At 54.4% G+C, this 15209-nt stretch overlaps 1 protein-coding gene across 1 annotated transcript; it reads left to right on the forward strand.

The window, feature by feature from the left end:
* Positions 1–5823: 5823 nt before the first annotated feature.
* On the forward strand, positions 5824–7485 carry LOC128912544 (C-C motif chemokine 4-like). The gene is made up of 3 exons (XM_054208623.1): positions 5824–6009; positions 6505–6616; positions 7007–7485. The coding sequence occupies exons 1-3, from the start codon at positions 5937–5939 to the stop codon at positions 7092–7094; spliced, it is 273 nt and encodes a 90-aa protein (XP_054064598.1). The 5' UTR covers positions 5824–5936; the 3' UTR covers positions 7095–7485.
* Positions 7486–15209: the final 7724 nt, after the last annotated feature.

Here is a 15209-nt window from a genome sequence, read left to right on the forward strand (position 1 = left end):
TGAGGACAGGGTTGACCTTAAACTTGTGTCAGGGCCATTGCCACAACTGGGGGACTCCCCTAATGCATGGCCCTCGGACCTCCTGAAGACCCCGTGTCCACCAGCGCTGGCTTGGTCCCTCTGTTTGTGGCACGCTGGCGGGGATGTGCCTGGTCCCCCCAGCATTGGCGGGGGTAGGAAGCCACACGGGAGGTGTGAGCCTCTGCTCTCACAGCGAGGTGCGAGCTTTCCAGCTGCAGCAGTCGTGCACGGAGGCGGGCGGTGGAGCTCGGATGTTTACTAGCCTCGTGATTTATTTTGGGCTCCTTGCAAAGCTGCAAACCACTTCCCACGTGTGGGGACTGTTTGGAGGTCAGGGCGCTCTGCAGCGTCTCTCTGAAGCCATCCCGCTTCCCATCATGCTGAGGCTTTTGCCACCCCAGATGGGCTTGTGCCCTTCAAAAGGGCCATTGTCCGGCTGCCCCCGCCAGCACAGGCTCTGCCTGGCACCCGCATCCCCTGGGGGAGAGGGGGGGTGCTCGGGGATCTCCAGCAACACTTGCCGGCGTGCCACAGCCCCGCAGCCTCCCCACGCGGCCTTGGCATCCCTCGGGGACCGTGCAGAGAGGTGCAGCTGCAGGAAGGACTTGCTGGGGACGGTTTGGAAGTGGGAGCGGAGGAGAGCAGGACTTGGTCAGGCATCGCCTTTGCCCCAGGCTGTGAGTGGAGGGACACACTGTGACCCCTGGGGCACTGCACCTCTGCCCCAGGCGAAACCACCAGCATCTCACAGACGGAGCACCCCACACTCCAGAGCTCGCACCTGCTTGTGGGCTTATGGGCAAGAGGATCAAACGGCTAGCAGGAGTGACAGGTTGTCGTGGTTTTGGCCAAATTGGCCAATGGCTGTTGACAGATGCTCTCCCCCCACCTCTCATACACGGAGACGAGGAGGAGAGATAAAGAGATTTACGAGTTTAGAAGAAACTAAACTACTTTTATGAAAATATTAATAACAAAATAAAAAGGAAAATAATGAAATACATACAGTATGTACAAAACTATATTAAGCTCCCAGGTTGACACCACTGTCAGGCACTGGGGAAGTCCCAGACTGGACTCAGCAAAGCGTGGGAACTGGATTCCACAGATGGAATCAAAAACCCACGGATCGGGATCAAAGGCAGATGAACAGACAGCGTCCTCCTCAGACATCAGCCATTGAAGGAAGAGAGAGCTGACCCTTTGATCCCTCAGCTTTTACACTGAGCATGGGGCAGATGGGATGGAATACCCTGTTGGTCAATTTTTGGTCACCCGTCCTGTCTGCTCCTCCCGAAAGTGGGAACTCTCTATGCTTTTCCGCTTCCGACCCTCCAACGGGGCAAATAAAATTAGCTGACCTTGGTTGTTATAGCAGTAAGTCTACGCAAAAGCCTCTCTGCGTAGCATTCCTTGGCACAAACTGTAAACATTGGTCTTATCACTCTGAGAATGAACTGTTTTCAGCACAACATACTGTTAATTTCAGAGAGTTAGAAGAGGCCTATCTAAGAAGTAAAATTACTGAACAGAAAGTTGGTTCTGTTTTACCTGAAATCAGGACACAGGGACGGGATGTTCAGCCCAGAAGAGAAGGTTCCAGGGACACCTTCCAGCCCCTTCCAGTCCCTAAAGGGGCTCCAGGAAAGCTGGGGAGGGACTCTGGATCAGGGAGGGGAGCCATGGGACAAGGGGGAATGGTTTTAAACTGAAAGAGGGGAGATTTAGATTAGGTATTAGAAAGACATTCTTGACCATGAGGGTGGTGAGCCCCTGGCCCAGGTTGCCCAGAGAAGCTGTGGCTGCCCCATCCCTGGAGGGGTTCAAGGCCAGGTTGGACGGGGCTTGGAGCAACCTGGTCTGGTGGGAGGTGTCCCTGCCCAGGGCAGGGTGTTGGAACTAGATGGTCTTAAAGGTCCATTCCAACTCTAACCATTCTATGATCCTATGAATACCCCTTTATGAGCTCCAACATCCTTCTGATAGTGCTAATGTGCCAGGAATGGAACGGTGCAGCCCACATGGGTGAGCTGTACCCCCAGGGAAAGGGGGAAAGCAGACAAGACTTCCTCATCAGCCTGGGGACAACCCTCACCACTATCTGCATCACTCTACCCTGAGGCTATGTGCTTTGTGATCTGTGGCTCTTGGTGAGGGCAGGATTTCTGGGTGGGTTGGAGGAGTCCCAGAACCGCTGGGCTAATCCTGGTCACCGTCTGTCCCAGAGCACGAGGACTCAGCACCCTCTATAACATCCTTCCCTACAGTCTTCCTCTTTGAATAATTTTAGCTTTGTTTTTCTGCCTGGACCCAAACAAATCTCATGTCCCAGTCTTGATGAGGCTAAAATGATAAAAAATGGCTTGTTTCCAGGAATTATAAAGGAAGCTTGAGAGAGGTCAGCTTATAAATACTTAAACTGCAGGAACTGTGACAGCAGAGGTCTCTGAGATTTGACAGAGAAGTGAAAACCAGAAACAGAAAACTGAAAACAGAAGCCGTCCTGGGAGGCGCGGGAGGGGGAATGGCCTGGCTGCAGCTGGCAGCGGGGCAATGACCCGGCGCCTGTGGCAGGGGACGAGGGGCAATCCCTTCCCAGAGGCTCCTCGGCACTGCGGGGGAAACACCAACCCAGCTGACAACAGGCAGGTTTGTACGAGCCCATAGGTGTGTGCCGATGACAGATCCAAGTGACTGCAGCTGCAGCAGCTCTGTGCAGAGCCTCCTCCTCCAGCTCTGTCAAATCCATTAGCAGTAAATGGTGGCTCCTTGCCTTCCACTGACCGTCTCAGGGTGTCCAGATGGAGGACAGAGCTTCCAGATGGACAGTCCTTCCTGATGCAGGTCACATCCCACCCCCATGGCACCTCCCCGCCACCCCTGGGTGCATGGCACAGCGAACGGAACGGCACCGTGTGGAGGTTGGCTGGAGAGCAGAAGCTGTGAAGTTCCCATCAGCAAAGCTGGTGTTAGCCACAAAGCTGTCTTTCTGTAGCCACAACCTTTCTCACCCAGCAATGCAGCACCGGCAGCCGGCTTTTGTCACTTCCCCGCACACCCGCTAGCATGTGAGTTGCAAGCACAGAGGAACGTAAAACTCCCACTGTTGGTTTCTTCATGATTTATTTCCATGGCAAAAAGCCATAATTTGGTTTTGCTCTACAGCAATTCAGCCGAAAGCTGGAGACACTTCTTGTTCTGCCATGTACCTCTGCCCAGAGCTGCACAGAGCTACCCAGGGAACGCAGACCTGGTCCTGCTATGAATCCGGCAAAGTCCAACACCTTTCCCGATACCCAGGTCGGGACTTGCAGAGTCTTTGGCCCCAGTAAAAGCACACCCTCGGCCTCGCTGGTGATGCCTCTGCCCATCTGCAGGGTGAGCCGGCAGCCGGCAGCACCGGTGTCCGGGGTTGTAACGCTGCATACAGCCCTGCAGGGAAGCAGGAGTGCAAAAGAGATCCTCCTGGGAGGTGAGTGCGCAGGGGAGCAGATCGTCACCTCTGTCAGGGGCTTTGATCCTTCTTTCTGTCTCTGTCAGAGACGAGCTGATTGGTGAAGGACGGTGTCTCCGCTGCTCTCACTGGCAGCTCCGGGGTAGCCGAGTGGGGAATTTGTACTTCTGGGGATGAAACTCCAGGCCCTGGATCTCACCTAGGGGCTTGAGCATCCTCTCTGCAGTGGAGGGGGCTCCAACTCCAGCTGCACCCCGCGGCTGCGGCAGGACATCAGGACGTCCCAGGTCCCCCCTCTCCCTGCAGAGCTCTGCTCTGCCCGGCTCCCTGGGCAGGAGCTGCCCCAGCCACCACACAGCGCTGACAACCTGCCCAGGCTTGAAACTCTCACTCATGACAGGCAGGTTCTTCACCACTCGTTTCTCACCTTTTGGGCCAGAAAATCCATCCTGGACTCAAAAGAGTTTTTGGAGGGGAGGTTCAGGCTGACAAAATGTCTCCAGGGTGCCAAACCGTTTCTTCCAGCAAACTCCCTGCTCCCCTCGGGGCTGAGGTTGGGGGTGGCAAAAGACCCTCCTGCCAGGGTGAGATCCTGCAGACTGATTGCTTCTTGGAGGCCTGTGGATGTTACAGCGACCGTGCTCTGCCGTGAGATGGCATCGCGTGGTGCTTGCTCTTTGCAGGCGGCAGGTTGGCAAGCAGAAGCCGTGAAGTTCCCATGAGCCAGCAAAGATGGGATGGCCGGCTTGGTGGATGAGGGCAGGGCAGCTGGATGTTGTTTATTTTGACTTCAGTACAGCTCCCATAACATCCTCATAGGCAAGCTGATGAAGTATGGATTAGATCGATGGTGGTGAGAGGGACGGGGAGCTGGCTGAACGGCTGGGCTTGGAGTGTTGTGATCAATGGCACAAAGTCCAGGTGGAGGTAGGTCACCAGTGGGAAACCCTAGGGATCGGTACTGTTTAATGTCTTAATGACCTGGATGATGGGACAAAGTGCACTCTCAACAGGTTTGCAGATAACACAAAGCTGGGAGGAGTGGCTATCACACCCGAGGGACATGCTGCCATCCAGGGAGACCTTGTCAGGCTGGAGAAATGAGCTGACAAAAACCTCATGATGTTCAAGAAAGAGGATTGAGGAGTCCTGCCCCTGAGGAGGAACACCCCCAGGCACCAGTATGCCCTGGTGCCAACCAGCTGGAAGGCAGTTTGGTATAAAAGGACCCAATGTCCACTTGTGGTGGACACCAAACTGGACATGAGTGACAATGTACCCTTGCCACAAAGAAGGCCAACAGTCTCCCAGGCTGCATTTAGGAGGTGTGTCGCCAGCAGGCCAAGGGAGGTGACCCTTCCCCTCCGCTCAGCACTGCCGAGGCCACTCCTGTAGTGCTGGGTCCAGTTCTGGCTCCCCAGTATAAAAGACATACAGACATACTGGAGAGAATTCAGTGAAGGGCCGTGAAGATGGTTAAGGGACAGGAGCATCTCTCCTAGGAGAGGCTGGGAGAGCTGGGACTGTTCATCCTGGAGAAGAGATGGCCCAGGGGGATCTTATCAAAGTGTATGTGGGGAGCAAAGTAGATGAAGCCTGACTCTTCTCAGTGGTGGCCAGTGACAGGACAAGAGAAAACAGGTAATTCTATTTAAGCACCAGATAAAACTTGATTGCTGAACACTGAAACAGGTTGCCCAGAGGGGTTGTGGAGCCTCCATCCCTGGAGATATTCAAAGCCCACCTGGACATGGTCATGGGCAGCCTTCCCAGCTGACCTGCTTTGAGCAGGGGCTGGACTGGATGATCTCCAGGGGTTGCCTCCAGCCTCAGCTCCTTGCTGGTCCATGTTAAGCCAATCACTGAGGGACTGGTGTGGGCAGAGCGCTTTGGGTAGCACAGAGCCCACAGTCCAGCTACCTCTCAGCTCCATGTGCTGCAGTTTGGCAACCTTTTATAAGCACCCGACACACCACGGCACGAGCATGCTTTGGAGCTTGCCAGGTTTTTTTTTTGTTTTTTTTTTTTGTTTTTTTTTTTCCAGAGTTGCATAATCTTAGGCCAACATTCTGTCTTTTGCTATACAGACTCACAGGGAAAATCCCTCCACTAATTCAGATAAATAGCTTTCCTCTTTGTGTCTGTGCCACTTGGCACATTCTAGTTTCCTTTTGATTTGCTGAAATCGAAAATGAGCACCGAGTCAGAGCTCAACATACTCGGCTCCAGTGTAAACCGTATCCCATTCTTTCTGACTTTTCTTTTTTTTTTCTCCCCCTAATTCCCTTCGGCTGTTTCACTTTCGTGACGTCCTCTGTCATCATTCTGGAATTTCCACTCAGGCTTCTCCTGCTGCCTCCAGGACTCCCTATTAAAAGGGAGCTGAATCCAGCTGCTGCAGTCCGAGCCGCATCTGCCAGAGCTTCTGGTCCTGCTCCGACTGCTCTCACCCAACAGAAAGATGAAGGTCTCCGCAACCGTTCTTGCTCTTCTCCTCATTGCCGCCTCTTGCTCCCAAACTTTCTCAGGCCCAGGTGAGTCCTGCTTTTTCATTTGTGAAGGGAGAACAGATCTGAGCCTTCGCCGTCATTTCTCCGTTGAGCTCCCCTGGCAGATAACTGGCAATTTTTCACCGTTTGCACCACGCTCCACTGTGCACTGAGGTCAGCTTACATGTAGGAACCCCAGAATTAGAAAATCACCCATCCATCCGTCATCCATCTGTCCAGCCATGCTGGGCTCGGGGTACTTACTCCTGGTTATAGTTTAGAGACTCCAGTCTCTGCCCTGGGGCTGGGGCAGGTGGGGAAATGAAGCTCTGAGCAAGGACTGGGTGGGAATCTCCTGTAATACCTGACAATACTGTTCCTGGCATTGGACCAAATGATCCCCAACATCCATTTCAACCTTAATTATTCTCTAATTCCTCTCTCCCTTCCCTGCCAGCACAGCTCCCTGAGCTGACGGGCTAGCTGCTCCCGACGCACAGCCCAGCACACGCTCACGTTGTCTCTCCTTGCCTCTTCCAGTTGGATCCGACCTCCCAATCTGCTGCTTCTCTTACACACAGCACAAGCTCCCGCAGAGGCGCATCCTGCGGTATTACAGCACCAGCACCAGCTGCACCCTGCCGGCCATCGTGTAAGTACCAGCGCTGACCCCTGGGTGCAGACCAGCTGGGGCAGTGTGGGGACAGCGCTGTGGGGTGTGCGTGGGTGAGCCACCAGCTCTGCAGGGTGGCTGTGGGCATGGGGGTCTGCAGGAACAGAACAGGGTGAGGGGAACCCTAAGGGGAAAGGGCTTGCCCAGGGCGTGCCAGGGATGCTCTTGTGGGGATGCCCAGGGATGAGGAGTTGAGGAGGCAGTGTGGGAAAAGGGATGGGAGTTGGGGAAATCACAGCCAGCCACTGGTTTCAGCATCAGCTTAGGGCACAGGGGACAACCTCTTGCAGTGCCCTGAAGCTGGGGTCCAGGCTCTTCTGGGATGCAGGTCTGAGCAGAGATCTAACATGTCTCATGCCTGTTCCACAGGTTCATCACCAAGAAAGGCCGCCAGGTCTGTGCCAATCCCAGTGACACCTGGGTTCAAAGTTACCTGCAAAACTTGAAGCAGAACTGAGCAAACCAAGATAGCAAGCGTAGCTGCTGTCATGCATGGGTTGTGTCATCTTGAGCTCCTGTGATGGAGCAGGACTCTGGGGCAACAGGAGCTGCACGAGCCCACGTCGTCTGCAGGCGGCTCCAGGAGACTGCTGAAAGGCCACCACGAGACACCTTGTGTTGGGGTGCTGCTGCTTGCCCTCGGCTTGCGCAGACCGGTCTGCAACCTCATCCCTCTGCCCTGACACCTCCACCTGTGGCCTGGGAAGGCCCATGGGACTGCACCCCTATTATTCTTATATTATTTTAAATTATTTAAGAAATTATCATATGGATTAGGCAGTACTTTATTCTGTGGATAATAATGGTATTTATGGGAGGGTGTTTCAGAGTCTCAGTGTTGGATGATGGGTGGCCCTGGCTTACATGTGTGAAATCATGATTCTGGAGAATAAAGAATTTGGACAAAACCTCTTCTTCTCTCCCTTTATGTGCCTCTGTGGTATTCACCTCACCCTGAGCCTATCTGCACACTCTATATGGCATGTGATGATGGGAAATGGTTTGAGGGAAAACCATAAAGTTTCCGTACTGCAGACTCATCAATATCCTCTGATACCTTACTCCCCCACCACATACACCCCCGCCTCCCACATCCTCTGCAGAATTAGACATCTTAGATATGGGTCTTTTACACCTGAATATGCTCTCCACACACCCCAGGCACACCCCGTGTGCTTGCTTGCCGCTCCCAGCCCCACACGCCGCACCCCAAGCTGGTCCCTGGGTGCAATGGAGTGGTGACGGGACACGTCGCTGTCAGGGGTAAAATCTGCCAGAGGCTTTGAGAGGGGGAGCAGGGAGAGCAGCTCACGGTCAGATGGGAGGAAGGAGAGGGCATGGAGCTGCTGCAGTGCTGGGGCTGCCCTGGGAGCTGGCAAGTACCCGGGGTTCGTAGGTTGCTTGTCCGCCCTCGTGCCGAGGGTGCTGGGGCGCAGAGCAGGGCCAGTTCCCTGCCCGTACCCAGCCTGTGAGCCATCACTGCCAGATGAGCAGTGGCGTTTCCCAGCACAGAGCCCACAGGCACCCATATGTGCACTGTCAGCGGCCCCATGGCGTCTCTCCTCCCACGGATCCTCTCCTCCAAGACATCACCGTGTCCCTGCCCGCTGGCCCCTGCGTGCAGTCGGGTCCTACAGAGCCCGTCAGTGCTGCCTGGAGAGGGGCAGGGACCCCAGCTTTCCTTCTGACCACCCCAATGGGGGGTTGTTCCTCATTTTTCCACCTGTAAAACAAAGGGAAGGGTTCAGCTATGCTGCAGAGGTAAACCCCCCCCCAGCAAACCTGCTGCGGTCATTCCCCAGACCTGGCTTTGCATGGGAACATGAATGGGAGGGAGCAGGTCCCAAGGGTAAAAGCCCATGGCAATCGTGCTCAGAACTCCTCTGCTTCTGCACACTGAGAAGAAATGTCCCCAACAGCACGGTCACCCAGAGCTGACCTGGCCTGGCAGCCATCCGGTTCCAGTCGGTATTTCTTCTTCCTAATGAAAAGCAGCCTTTCTGTTATTGTTTCATTATTTCCTGCAGCTATACAGCAGAGTTGGCAACCCCAAGGCTGGGAAAGCACCTCCACGTTGTCTTGTGATTTCCCTCCAGCCTTGTGTTTTCCAGGCTGAGGAGCTGGCTGCAGGCAGGAGGGCTCATGGGGCATGCAAGGAGCAACATCCCAGCAAAGGGCACACCCAGCCCAGCACCATGCTGTGTCCCGGGAGACGGTGCCGGTGACGGCTCCTCTCCAGCTCCCACGTGTAGGGCTCCTCTCCAGCTCCACAGGGACAGCTCCTGACCACTCTGCTGGGAGGATGCTTTGGGAAAGGTACAGGATACCCCCGAGTACATCCCGACCCCCCCACGCCTGCTGCACGCTCAGTTGCCTTTTGTGCTGAGACGGCGAGTTTGGTGCTGCAGAGGAACAGCAGAATAGTCCCTGATCTGGGGCTCCGCGTGCTGTGAGGGGACGGAGGATGTGAGAGGGAAGGCTGGGGGGGACGGTCTGAGGTTTACTCCAGGGTCAATGGACAGGCTGGAGAGGCAGGAGGACTCGGAGCTGCAGCCGACTCTTCTCTGGACAGTCCCTGGCCAGGAGCCCAGATGCATGTGGGAATTTCCCTCTCCAGCCTTTCTGGTTTTGGTTTCCTTCCTGAAGCTCCAGGAGCAGCAGCCAAGAAGGGAGAGATACTGCTGAATCCAGGGGATGTATTGCCTGCTCTTGATGGTCCTACTTGGAGGCTTGGGGCAGCAGCAGCAGCCCTTTCTTGCCTGCTGCACAGAAATCTGCAAGAGATGGCTCGGCTATAAATCAGTCCCTGGCCCCAACACCCTTCTCCATGTCAGTCCTGACAGCCCAGCACTCCATTTCCTGCAGGTTTCTTTGCTCTGCAAGCACTTCAGGGGCACCTGTCCTGCAAAATGGGGTGCGAGTTGGGATGGGCTCCATCATGAGACTGTGTGTGGGACATGGGGCGCAAACATGGAGCAAGGTATCAAGCCGTGAGATCCAAGTCAGGACTCAGCAAGGCCAAGTGGTTCACCAGCCAGACCTGAGCCAAAGGAATGAAATTCCAGTGGAGAGGCAAGGGCAGAGTTCAGCTCCCCAGCTGCCTGCTGGAAGGTTGCTCAGCCATCAGGCTTCTCATGCACTTACAGAGGAGGCCAAAAGCCAAGGCCAGATGCTCCCAGGGGGCCTGGAAGGTTGATTCGCTGAACCCCATGAACCACAGGCTTTTCCTTCACTGTCTGCTATGGAAGAAGACACCTAGAAGGTCAGGAGACCCTCATGGTGCCATGGGCAAAGGGGCTGATAGCCCAGTTCTCTCTGGTCTTTTTGAGAGCATGAACCCTGGGGCTGTCCCCTTTGTCCCAGGGAAGCTGGGAGCAGCCCTGGGAAGGGAGGTGAGCCATGTGGACCTTCAGAACCAATGGCTGCAGACCCAATGCTGTCTCCCTGTTGGCCCCTGTTCCTAACCTGATTCTGTAGCTGCTCCCTCCATCAGCCCCTGCAGGGCAGTTCTCACCTCCTTTTGGTCTCGGAGGTTCTTCTCAACACGAGAAGTGCGGTTGTGGTTATTTCTAGCCGACGTTGCTGAAGTACCTGTTATATTAAGGGATGTACATCCTGACATGGCCTCCCCCTGTAGCTCTTTGATAGCTGATGGCTTGAACTTGGCCTCACGGCTCAGCCTCTTTGAGTTCTGTCTTTCTAACTTACACTGATCTACATTCCAGTGTTCTACATGTTCTGACAGCTCTAAGTCACTCAAGAAGCCTTTCTCCTAAATCCACACATTTATATGTCCCATCACTGGTGCTTTCCTGTGGAAAGTGGGGACTGGATGGATCAGTGCTAAGCATGACCAAGGTCCATACGTCTGCTTAGCTCCTGATGGGAACATGAAGGTCTCTGTTTGAACCTTATTGCTCTCCCTGTTGCTGCCTGCTGTCCCAAATCCTGCTCTGCTCCGGGTGAATCCACCTCTGTCTTTGGATTGGTTTTTCCTCTCCTGGAGGAAGAAGAGCTCATGATGATGACATGTAATGCTTGAGGAACAGGCATGACCTGCTCTGACTCCTTGGTCTGGAGCATGACATGCTGGGAGCTCTTATTCTCTGCTGACCATACACATCCACATTGTGTCCTCTCCTGGTGATATGGATTCAGTCCTGCACCCCAGATGTCTCCATCTGTCCCTGACACAGCTGTGTGGTGCTTCACATACACTTGTCAGAAGACTTCCAGGAAACACGTGAAGGACTATTTCTACACCACCAGCAGGTCCCAGCAGCCAGCTGTTGTGTGGGTACAGGCTCTTGCCCATGCAGGAAGCTTTTGGCTCAGCCACACAGATCTTTCGTCCTCTTGGGACCAAGAGTGGGACTTGTTGGGGTGTTATCTGGGATTGGCCATCTCTCAGTCCTGGCAAGGAGAGATGCTTTCCCGTTGCAAGAAGAAGGCTGAGAAGGACCTGTCGATGCTGACGCTGGGATGATCCCCGTGGAGGGAGGATGAGAGGTTGTTCCTGGCACCCTGTGAGTGCAGCCAACCCAGCACAGCTGAGAAAGCACTCCCAGGCAAGGTGCTTGTTATGCAGCAGAGAAATACCCAGAAGGTGCCTGTCCCAGGAGACACCAACCCCACGCGCTGCGGTGGCCACTTGGATCTGTGGTCTCCCTGCCTGCGGGAGTCAGTGGCAAGTTGAGGCAGAGCCAGGAGTCTGACCCAGGGACCTTCTCTGGTTTCTCAGCACCTCCCCTTGTCTGGCTGCCCTCACACCAGACAAGAGTCACAAAAAGGACATTCCCCAGCCCTGCTGTGACACTGCAGCTCTGGCAGTGCATCCCTTCCCCACCACAAAGGTTTCCTGGTCCTCCCCACTTCCCAGCTTCATCACCAGGAAGAAACACCAGGTCTGTGCTGACCCTGACGCCATCTGGGTGAAGGTATTTGTGAACTTTTTGGGGGACACACTGAGATGGCCACCCCCGCCTGGTCCCCCAGTGCTCCAGGACCTGGGAGCCCCGGGGCCATTCCCAGCTTCTTCCACTTCTCCTGCAAAGGAATGATTTCGGTGTAATGGACCAAAATCCTCAGGGTCCTGTGCGCAGGGCAGCAGGACCTGTGGCCCCAGTGAGGAGTGCTGGCCCCTTCAGCCCACCCCACCCAGCCTGACTCTGCAAAGCCAAACTCGTGTTTCCCCATCTGTAAGGGAGGGCTAGCAATGCTTAAAAGCTTTCTGTGAAGTACTCAAGGAGCCACTGTATGAAAGCAAACCAACATGATTATTTGATTATTCTCACGTTCGGAAAGACCTGAGTGATTTTTATATCCCTTCCCTGCTTCCCTCCGCTGCCGGGCTGTGTCCCAGCGTCCCCTTGCCTCCTGCCACAGTGGGCTGTGCCGGAGCTGCTTTTCAGGGATGCCAAACAGCAGCTTGTCCCTCTCCCCTCTTGCTGAGCTACCTGCCCAGCCTGCAGAGCATCTGGGCTCCTTTGAGAGCTAAACCTTGGGCCACCGCCTTCTGCCTTGAGGGAATGGGCATTTCAGGTGTGCTGTTTAATTAGCAATTTTCACCCTTATTCTGTAGACATGGTTTTATGCTGTCTTTAAGGAATAAAGCATTCTGCTCGTAATGCCTGTCTCCATCATAGAGCTTGGACACTGATGGACCTCCTCCCTGATGCACAGGCTTCCCCTTCCCACTCACCCCCAGCAGAGTGGTCCTTTTGGGACCCCCAAACCCTACTCTCCACAGCCCAGACCCCTGGATGCACAGGGGAAGGTGTGGGGACCCAGCCATGAGCTGTTTGGGATGGAGCTGGTCCCTGGCTCCCTGTGGAGCACATTGTCCCCCGTCTCCTCCTGCCAAGTCCTTGTTCACTCTGTAAGGCTTCTGTCAGGGCAGGCTGTGGGGTAGCACTCCTGTCCCCCAGCGCCTCTGCCTGTAAATCCCACTGACCTGACAGGGCTCTTCTCATCCCACTGGGATCCCTTCCTCCACTGCATCCTCCCTCCCCCTCCTCTGCCCCTGTCCTCTGCTCCCAGCCTCCCAGCTCCCTGTATCTCCTTGGTGCCCTGCTGCCTTCTGCACCCCAGGGTGCCCTGCAGCCACCCCTCAGCACCCACCTCCGCTCCACTGCGCCTTTCCTCCCCATCCCCAGGGACAGCCACCCTCTTCTGCCTGGGGCTGTGCCACCTTGTGCCCCATCACCAAGTATCTGGGACCCCCTCCATCCCTGAGAACCCCTCCATCCCTGGGATCACTGGGACCCCCTCCATCCCTGAGACTCCCTCCATCCCTTGGGACCCTTAAGACCCCCTCCATCCCTGAGACCCCCTCCATCCCTGGACAGTTGGGACACCCTCCATCCCTGAGACCCCCTCCATTCCTGGGACCACTGGGACACCCTCCATCCCTGAGACCTCCTCCATCCATGGGACCATTGGGACACCCTCCATCCCTGAGATGCCCTCCATTTCTGGGACTCTTGGGATCCCCTCCACCCCTCAGTACCCCTCAGCACAGGCAGGTGCCATGACAGGATGCAGGAACAAGATCAGCTCAGGTTGTGACACCAGCTCTTTGTGCACAGATATCTCAGGGCTCCCTGTCAAGTCCCACTCTCAGTAAAGAGGGGGGGTAAGTGACTTCAGATTCGTAAATTCTCAACTGTGTGGACTAAGGTGAGATAAATCTCAAGGTCCATATAGAAACATTTATTAGCTTACCAAAATGGTTAGTATGGGTCTTAACAAGTCCACGATAGTTGGTTAGGTATATAACAAATTATGGCAAATGGTGAGGTATGCATTCTATTAGTTAGCAACAGTTATATGACAAATTAGGATACTTAAGGTCATTACTTAACAACTCTAACCATTAATTACTCTAATCCCTACTTAACAACTCTAAAAGAAAAGAGAAAAACCAAGGGGCAGAGAAGAGAATAGATAGAAGGAAAAGATAAAGATGAAGAGTTCACCAATCCAAGTTCCAGCATTGAGCTAGCTGAAACCTGGGGTGGGGGTGTGTCTTGTAGGAGCAATCTTCTGTGTATCCCCCTCAGGGGCACTTGTTTTCCCCTTTTGTGTTTGCTGAATTAGCAGGGTCCACCTCCCTTGCCGAGGACAGCCTCGTCTCAGGTGTCTCCCTTCTCCCAGGTGACATGTAGCATGATTTGGGTGGAGAGATGAGTGCCATGGTCATACATGTTTATCAGGATCTTTATAATCTTCATTAGCATATGCAGGGTGTGCGCTTTCACATGCATTTTGCGGATAATGAAGCAAAGGTCACTGTCACTCATCGGACACAATGGCCTTGAGAACTGAGAACTAGCAAGCTCACCACACGAGTGGCAGAACTAACTTGTCTTCACAAGACGGTTCTCCCACACCTTCAGGCACCAGAAGTGTGAGCCTTATCAGTTCTTTGAAGGCCAGGACTGCATTATTTATTTCCTTGCGAGCATTCGAGGTGTTCCATTGAAGGCTTGGAGGGCCTCCTGCCCCCCGGCAGGGAATTTACAGTCTGTCCCTTACACTCCCTCCGCTACCTGCTCTCGCTGGGAGGACGCTCTGCCAACTCAGCCTGGCAGAGCGGGGTCTACCACGGCTGCAAAGGCCCCTTGCTGACCCCAGCCTCATGGCTGGGGCAGCCCCCTCCTCTCTGGGGACCCTCATCTTGGGCACTGAGAGCCTCCCACATGGCCCTTGGGCTCTGCGAGGTTTCTGCACCCATTCCCTGCACCGACACAGGCAGCTGCTGCTGGGGACGGAGTCCCAGGCTGTGGAGAGCCCCAGGAGCGGCGGGTGAGAGCTCTGGTCTCGGGTCCTGCCAGAAATAGAGATTTTGAGGCAATTCAAAAGGAGCCGCAGTAGGAAATGTTGGTTAATAAACAGGGAGGCCTGTGGAGAGGTGGTGATGAGCAAGGGGAGAAGAGGAGTCAACCGGAGCATTTGCAGACCGTTGTGGTACCAGTGGGCTTGGGGGTGTTTTATGGACTCTATATCTCACACTGGTTTGCTAGCCCTGAATTATGGAGAATCATTTGTTGCTAGCAATGAGGGGGGGAGCTGAGAAATTATTCCCAGGGGTGATGAGTAGCTCGTTTTGTGGTGGAAAATGTTCTGGGAGGTGAAGTTTTGACATGCACGAGCTGCCAGGTGGGGATACTCTTGGCCGAGGGGTGATGCAAAAGCTTCTGAGCTTTTGCTTCAGACAGCTCTGAAGATGACAGCACAGAGAGCAAAGGTCTCCGTCACCCCCACAGAGCTTCAGCAGCAGACCCCGCAGTTTCATTCTCTAGCCACAAAAATATCAACTAGTTTTAAATGCAAACCATAGGCTGATAGTTTTGTCATCAAAACCATCAAACCATAGGCTGATACTTTTGTCGGTTTTACTTGGTGCAAAAGATCTCTTGTGCTTTTTTAAACCAAATTGGTGTTTTCTTCCCAAAGCAGCTGAAGAAAAGCAGATAACTGGCGTGTGTCTTTTGCAGGAGAGCGCTAACAGCGTACCCAGAGCTGAGCACAGCTCAGGCTGCATCCCCAGAGGAGCCTGTGCTGGGGACGT

The sequence above is a fragment of the Rissa tridactyla genome, chromosome 7 (genome assembly GCF_028500815.1).
Source record: "Rissa tridactyla isolate bRisTri1 chromosome 7, bRisTri1.patW.cur.20221130, whole genome shotgun sequence".
NCBI lineage: Eukaryota > Metazoa > Chordata > Aves > Charadriiformes > Laridae > Rissa > Rissa tridactyla.

Bases quoted from the DNA above. Each gene is read 5' to 3' on its own strand.
- LOC128912544 (XM_054208623.1), top strand. From the start codon at position 5,937: ATGAAGGTCTCCGCAACCGTTCTTGCTCTTCTCCTCATTGCCGCCTCT. The intron at 6,010-6,504 runs GTGAGTCCTGCT...TGCCTCTTCCAG, and splicing joins CCAAACTTTCTCAGGCCCAG to TTGGATCCGACCTCCCAATC. The intron at 6,617-7,006 runs GTAAGTACCAGC...CCTGTTCCACAG, and splicing joins TGCACCCTGCCGGCCATCGT to GTTCATCACCAAGAAAGGCC.